Source organism: Sorex fumeus, unplaced genomic scaffold (assembly GCF_029834395.1).
Source record: "Sorex fumeus unplaced genomic scaffold, SorFum_2.1 ptg000095l, whole genome shotgun sequence".
In the NCBI taxonomy this organism is placed as follows: domain Eukaryota; kingdom Metazoa; phylum Chordata; class Mammalia; order Eulipotyphla; family Soricidae; genus Sorex; species Sorex fumeus.
In genome coordinates this window covers 8,579,815-8,588,193 of record NW_026606152.1, presented here as the reverse complement: position 1 = coordinate 8,588,193, position 8,379 = coordinate 8,579,815, and the positions used below count along the sequence as shown (strand labels likewise).

The following is an 8,379-nucleotide window of genomic DNA, read 5'->3' as shown; positions in this document are numbered from 1 at the left end:
GAGTTCCTTTAAAGAACAGAAGAAACTTACCTTATCATGTGGCACTGAGTATAGCACTTCCTCATAATGCGGCATATGGTTGTCCTCTATTAGTTTAAGATTAAAAACATATTGCAATTCATCATCACAAACTGACTTGTATTGACTTACTTGCTGGTTTAATTCTTTTTGCCATTCCTTTAAGTTTCACTGGACCAATTAATATGAAATAAATGTCATATGCCTGTCAAGGGGACAAGCTTTAAGTGGAGTGAGGAAACCTCAGGACATTGGTGGTAGAACAGGTGCTGGAATGTTGTAAGCCTGAAAGTCTATTATGAACAACTTTGTAAAATATAGTGTTCTATGGAAAAATAACCCCTCTAAGCCCCCCACCCAAAAAAAGTAGAGATTAGAGCATCTTAGTTGAGGTATCCTTCTAGCATCTATATTCTAAGAAGAAAACTGTATAAATCAAGACATCACTTTAGGTGTTTTTTAATCTCTGGCCCAGACTGATGCAGATAATGATGTCATGGAAATCAAGTTCTGAATATTACCAATAGGTTTTGTTAGTACCAATATTAGTATGAAAAAAAAAGGTACACAATGTTGAAAAACAGCATTAAAGGTGCTAAGTCTATGAAACACAGTAGAATGAAATAATTGAATTTCAAACAACTTCTCTAAAAACAAATGAGGGTCTAATTAAGGGGGAAATCCAGAAGTACTATAATTTAGGTAAAATAAATCTTTTTAAAAAATATTTTCATGTACAGATTTATGACTACTTTGCCTAAAGGGAACAAGATCATCCTATAGTGAATGTAACTCAGAACGTAAGTTTGTGGCATTTGTGGCGTAAGTGGCATAAATGGTACTTGGAAATCAATAGTAGAATGAGTGTGAATTTCTACTGATATTTAAGACTTCATGATAAAAAGATCTCAAATTAAATGGACCCACATCAGCATAGTGTTAACAAAAATTTTAATTTTATGACCTCTCCACTGCTATAATTGCTAGGTTTAAATGAGTTATCTCATACCCAAATTACAGATGGCCAAGATAAAGGGAAATTTTACCAGAAAAAGTGACAAAAATTTAAATGCACAGGATAATATGTATCTTCTTCCTATCTCGTAGTTTAATATACTGATAATAACTCCTGTAACAAATTGACACAATTAAAAATGAACTAAAACTTTTTTTTTTTGCCCTCCCGTTGTTCGTCGATTTGCTCGAGCAGGCCCAGTAACGTCTCCATTGGAGACTTTGTTGTTACTGTGTTTGGCATATCGAATACGTCATGGGGAGCTTGCCAGGCTCTGCTGTGCGGGCGAGATACTCTCGGTAGCTTGACGGGCTCTCCGAGAGGGGCGGAGGAATCGAACTCCGGTCGGCCATGTTCGCTGTGTGCAAGGCAAACGCCCTGCCCGCTGTGCTATGGCTCAAAGGGAAAAATTAATTTCTTGCCCAGGAAAAAATCCTTTAATATCTTACAATACAGTATCAATACAGTAAAGCCTTAAAAGTGTGTTAAAGGAGACTTACTCTCCATGGGAAATTCACTTTCCTCAATATGGATAAAAAGTTTTCCATGGGTATATTTAAAATAACAAAATCATCTTGAGAATAGATATAGTGTCCCCAATATGTAACTAAAGAACTTAAAAGTATATGGGGTGCTATAGTCGGAAAATATTGAGAAGCAAAAGGAAAACTATTTCACTTTCCTTCTCAGCTGTCAGCTAGGACCACACAAACCAAGGATGGTCAAGGAATGAATGACATGTATTTGAGGTGAAGTAAGTTTCACAGAACAACTTTCAAGCCAGACAAAAACAATAGGGCTAGAGAAATAACACATAAATAATAAGGCATGCAGCTGACTTGTGCTCCATCACAAGCACCCCATGTGGTTCCCCAAGCACCATGGGCTATGATCCCTGAGTGTAGAGTCAGTTGTAATCCCCTGAGCACTGACCAGTGTGACCCTAACCCCCTCAAAAAGAGAACGAAAACACACACACACACACACACACACACACACACACACACACACACAAAACCAAGAGCTCTAAATCCCCAATAATGGTGAGGCATTTGTTTAGATGTACAATAAAGAAAATGTAACTAAGAAGACAAGATGCTTAAGTGTAGTACCATAAAGGTAAAGGTAAAGGCCCTCCTATTAATCATCGATTTGCTCGAGCGGGCCCAGTAACGTCTCCATTGGAGACTTTTGTTGTTACTGTGTTTGGCATATCAAATACGTCACGGGGAGCTTGCCAGGCTCTGCCGTGCGGGCAAGTACCATAGCAGAAATAAATGTATGGCATTTTGTTAAACATACACTGTGACCTTTGGGAAAACTATATTGTGTTTGATGGAATATATAACCACTCTGAAGGTTATAAGGTGGTTAGAATTAATCACCTTTTAATCAACAATATTCATTTTCAGAAAAATTCTTGATGTACTAGTTCTGGAAGAAGGTTAAATATGTGAAATATTTTGTGTTATTTTTATTTATCTTTCTTCATTCAACTGGAGCGATAGCACAGCGGTAGGGCGTTCGCCTTACAAGCAGCCAACATGGCCAACCCGAGTTCGATTCCTCCGCCCCTCTCGGAGAGCCCGGCAAGCTACCGAGAGTATTCGATATGCCAAACACAGGAACAACAAAGTCTCCAATGGAGACGTTACTGGGCCCGCTCGAGCAAATCGACGATCAACGGGAGGGCCTTTACCTTTACCTTTACCATTCAACAGATGAGCAATCTACTTCAGTAAAGTTATAGCAAATTTGTTGCTGTTAGTAACTAAGGAAAAACTAAGAAATAGTAACATTACTCAAATCTATAAATCACATTAAAACATCATAATTTTTATGTCAAAAATTGTTCAGACTGGGAGACTGATGGGAGGGAACCTTGGACATTGGTGCTGAGAAACATACACTGGTGGAGGGATGGGTGTTGGAATACTGTATGACTGAAACCTAATCATGAACAGCTGTATAGGGGTCTATTTCACAATGATTCAATGAGATCTTTAAAAGAGTAAAACTTAAAATTAAAAATATTGCCAAATAAAGCCCAAAATAAAGTAATTGTTCAAGTAATTACTGCTTAAATATATATCAATTACACTTGTGAAATTCTCTAAATCATGAGTAAGACACTTTTCTTAATACTAATATTTATCTTAAAGAATGAGAGAAATCATCTTAGGGATGGCTAGATCCTGCCTTAAAAACACCCAGTTTTCCCCATTAATTAAAAAAAAAAAAAAACTAATGTCATTGTGGTCCATTCATCAGTTAGAAATAAGATAACTAACAATGATTAAACACAAGTCATACTGAAAGGAGCCATGATTTCTTTATAGTAATTTGCAACAAGGGCTGGAGCAATAGCACAGCGGGTAGGGCATTTGCCTTGTATGCGGGCCGACCCAGGTTTGATTCCTCTGCCCCTCTCTGAAAGCCCTGCAAGCTACCGAGAGCATCTTGCCTGAACGTAAAGACTATCTGTGACGTATTCAATATGCCAAACACAGTAACAATAAGTCTCACAATGGAGATGTTACTGGGCCCGCTCGCTCAAGCAAATCAATGAATAACGGAAGGACAGGGCAGTGCAGTGCAATTTGCAACAAGCACCCCCTCCCCAATACCGCACAACAATCCCATCTTTAGAAGATTAAAGTTAACTTATTCTAAATGTAAAGGTTTGAATGCATTAACTGCTAGGCACAAGCAGGAAGTTTTATAAAAGCAATCTTCTACAAGAAGTAATTAAAATATTTGAAGCCAAACAACCTAACAATGAATGTGATTTCCTTTGGGATATTTCATAGTTATTTCCTTCTTCATTTTTCAACCAGGGACTGGAACGATAGCACAGCAAGTAGGGTATTTGCCTTGCACACAGCCAACCTGGGTTTGAATCCCAGCATCCCATATGGCCCCCTGAGTGCCGCCAGGAGTAATTCCTGAGTGCAGAGCCAGAAGAAAATCCTGAGGATCGCCGGGTATGACCCAAAAAGCATTTTTTCAACCATCCGAAATGTCAGAATTACTATATTGGTAATCTTCATAGTAAAATATGATACCTTCTTCAAACGAGCTTTTGGAGTATATCTAAAAATAATTTTGTAAATTTATGCGGGCATAAATTTATATATTTGCAGGCAGGCACAAGAACTATAATAAAATTAGTATAATAAACTATAATAAAGTTTGAGCATTACCTGGATATTGCAACATGACTTGTATACTGAATTGAGCAGGAAGGGGTGATCGTGCGGGGAGGGAAAAAAAACAAATTCAAGCTTCTATAAATGAAAAGAATGGTTGACAAAGAAGAATTTTTTAATACTTTCATCAGACATTTTTACAAAGAAAATGTCTTGATGATCATGTTTTCAACTTATAGTTGCTTTTTGTATATGTGTGTGTGTGTATAAATATATATATTCCTATACACACACTCTTCAATTAGTTGGGACAATGCAGAAAGCCACAAATGAGAAAAGGACACTAAGGTTTTAATAATGGGAACAAAAAGTTGTGTTTACCAGTAAAGATTCACATTACAGTACACCAATATTGACAGCATTCTCTTGTCTATTTTTGGTACAGAAGATGGTATCTCTCTACAGAACCTTGTAAGGCTTCAGAAATTAAAATGTGAAACAACTCCCTCCCCCCCGAAACAAAACAAAAATACCCAACCTATTAGTTTACAGTTTATTTTAAAAATTCTGAAAGACACTGCAAGTTCTAAACTTTTAGTAGTGCTACCCATACATACATAACCATCTGGTTAAGAACCCAGTAAGAGTCCCCTGAATTCAAGGAGGATTTGCAACAGCAGAGTTGTGAAATATGGATGTTTCTTACTACAAGAAAAAAAATTATAAATGGCACATTCTCATTCATATTTTGTAATGTAAAAAGTTATAAACATACCTAATTAAATAAATAATAATAAAAAAAGAATTTGAACGTTTTTGTTAAGTATCCTAAAACCACTACATAGAATAATGGCAACTTTCACTCACAGATTATTTACATGGTAATACCCATGTGTGGGTACACTGCTACAAAACTCAAAACAGGAGTAAACTTGAAATGTTTTCCATAATAAAGATCTAGCAGCATGACTGACTATCTAATGCTGTTTTATCCCGATTGCTTCTGAAATGTTTCTTTTTAGTCTGTGTCTTCATCCAGTTCATAATTGTCTTTATCATAAATATCTTTTACTAAAAGAACCCGTACGAGCATATTTTCCAAGGTGTTTCGGTCCAGTGAAGTAGATGTGTACCAGACAGGGCTATCTGTAGAACTAGAGCTTTCTGGTTGCAAATAAAAAACATCCATTCTCTGATTAAGATTCTGTGGACTTTGGAAAAAAGAAGAGAGTTAATTTTACAGTATATAATTTCCTTTTATTATCAAGTCCACTGCTACTTAAAGTGAATATGGTCAGATCATATATCTCATTGCTTACATTAAATATAATCACTATATTCTGAAAATAAATTTCTATAACAAATTAAATTTAATTAACTCCAAGACACTATCAGCAGAAACAAATACTATCACTACCAAGCATAATGCTGCCAATTATAATTTTACAATGTGTCAGTAACAGCAAGCATCCCAATTTCAGATAGTAAAATATAAAAGTCTTAGAATTGATGAAATATACTAGCACATAAAAAAAAGTTTTGTTGTTGTCATGGGGCTACCCAGTGGGTGCAAGGGGGAATTGTGCTGGACATGAAACAAGGTTGGCAGTAGAAAGGTAAGTGCCTTAACCACTGTACTATCTCTCCAACCCGAAAATAAAAATATTAAAAAACGTTATACAACAGAAACTTTAAATAATAAAAATAGCAAGATTATACTATACTGGGGCTGGAGCAATAGCACAGTGGGTAGGGCATTTGCCATGCACGTGGCTGACCCGGGATCGATTCCCAGTATCCCATATGGTCCCGCAAGCACCGCCAAGAGTAATTCCTGAGCGTATGAGCCAGGAGTAATGTCTGTGCATTGCTAGGTGTGGCAAAAAAAAAAAAAAAAGATTATACTACACTAAGGTAAAGGTTTTCAATAGTTACTACCACAGGAACATCCTGGATAGTGTTGCAGCCAAACTCAGACCTCTTACCACATATATTACTCATTAGCTATAGGTTACAGTGTTCTAGTGAGTTCTTAATAGCTAAACTGCACCTAACTATAATTTATAAAACTGCTTTATAGAAAATGAAGTTAATGCTAATTTAAAAAAAAATTAGAGTAGACACTTCGGTCTATTCATATATCACCAGCTTAAATTTTTTTTTTTTTTGGTGTTTGGGCTATACCCAAGGTGCTTTTTCCTGGCTCTATGCTAAGGGATTACTCCCAGAGGGGCTTGGGAGACCATCGGGGTTGTTGGAGATTGAACCTGGGTCAGCTGCATGCAAGGAAGTGCCCTGCCCATTGTACAAGCTCTCCAGTCTCTTACAAAAAAAATTTTTTTTAAATTACTATTGGTATTATTTCACAACACTCATATCTTTTAGATTTTAAAGGGCTATTTTTCTTAAATACTTAAGCAACTGCTTGACTTTGTGAAGTTTTATTTAAAACTATGTTCATTATAGTATATATGCTACTTTATGGCTACATCAGCAAAATTAAGTAGCTGTAATAGTGATTCTTACCCCACCCTAAGCCCTGCCTAAAACTTTGAATGCTATATATCCTCTATAGAATAGGATGTTCTTACAAGTCACTAGAATGACTATCATTTAAAAGCCAGATTCAGGGTCCTTCAGGAGACCCTCCCATAATCTGGGAGCTTCCCTGCTTTCTCTCCTTTTCATTAAACAGTCTGCACTAAATTGAAGGGGGAGAAAATAAAAGTCAGTTTAAAGAATTAAATATAAGGAGAAAAAATAAAATTATGAAAAAAAAAAAGGTGGAGTTCATGCCCAATTCAATCAGCTAATCAGTGGCTGAATAAATAGCATTACTTCTACATAAAAAAAGGAATTAAAATAGCAGTCATAATTTCATTAGTTAGTGGTTTCTTAACATACGCATGAATCTTAAAGTATGAAGTATTTTATAAAAAATAGACTACAGCTGTAATAGAATTAATTTGGCTACTAAGGGACTAGTCAGAGGTGAGGCAGAGACAGGAGCACATGCCTCTCACTCACATGTGTGAAGCCTTGGGTTCAATCCCAGGTACTACCAAAAGAAAAATAAATACATTAAAAAGACTTTGTGAAAAATTAAAGACAGGTCAATGAAAAAAAAAGAGCTTTTTCTAAAATTCAAGCTTCATTAAAAGAAATTTAAATGTCATTAATACTTACCTTTTAGATAAGTAGCATTCAAACATTTTAACAGGACATCTAGAAGGATTGGCTGTGTTTTCAATTTGTTCAAATACTGGCTCATCATCTTCGTGTTTTCTTTTTCCAGTAGTAATTTTATCTTTAAAAAAAAAAAAGACTCTGGAAGTTTCCTAATTCTAATTCTGAAGGTAAGTATTATTATTCACTCCTATTAGCTATCATACCAGAAAATGGAACTACCAAAAAATGGAATAAGATGTTCTTAGGAATCCCACATTGTGGTTTCTTTTAATCCACAATTTTTCAAACAAAGTGAAGTGAGGGATTTTAAGAAGACGAACTTGCCTGATTTTGTGACAATGACTATCCTTAGGTTCTTAACCCAGGGGGTCATGGATTGGCTATCCCTCTGCCACAGATAATCCCAAATAATGTCCGTTATACTGCTACCTTCATTGTCTGTTCCACACAAGGAAGACACTTGATATCGAAGACATGCTTTGTTTTCCATTGTTAAAGAATTTTTTTTCCAATGCCTAAATACAGTGCCAAAGGAAAGTCTTAAATGTTGCTCCACTGTTTTCAGACCAAAATACTTAGTGTTAAAGTAGAACAGGGTATTCAGAAGAGCTACTGGAGAGTGTGATCCTAATTGTTTTATCCTCCAGAGATAATCTTCTTCAACTCGAGAGAATATTGACCCTTAAATAGAGATATTTAAAAAGAAATATAATAAATAAAATTCTTATTTAATGATCTGTAACAGAAAAAGTAAAGAACAATTATGTTCCAGTCCTCCATTCAAAACAGGCCAACTGGATTTCATTTCAAAATTACCTATGCAGTTCTTTAACAATACAGAGGCTAAGGAACACATCAGACTATGGAACTAGCCCCTCTGGAGTAAGGGACTGGATGTTAGCTTCTGTTCTTCCGGAGGACAAGCAGACAAAGATCAGAAAGGAATTTAAATCTGTAGGAGTCCTGAAAAATATAGGTGATTTCCATTCACAAACACAATTTTTCAAA

General features: G+C 35.9%; 1 protein-coding gene across 1 annotated transcript in view; it reads right to left on the bottom strand.

Moving 5' to 3' along the window:
• Positions 1–4,512: 4,512 nt before the first annotated feature.
• The window catches only part of LOC130040773 (zinc finger MYM-type protein 2), a 133,233-nt gene continuing 129,366 nt past the window's right edge, over positions 4,513–8,379 (bottom strand). Inside the window, exons 22-24 of the mRNA XM_056132802.1 lie at positions 7,801–8,052; positions 7,369–7,489; positions 4,513–5,393 (exon numbers count right to left, since the gene is read on the bottom strand). Of these exons, the coding sequence (XP_055988777.1) occupies positions 5,201–5,393; positions 7,369–7,489; positions 7,801–8,052 (566 nt within the window). The 3' untranslated portion in view covers positions 4,513–5,200. The remainder of the gene's footprint in view (positions 5,394–7,368; positions 7,490–7,800; positions 8,053–8,379) is intronic.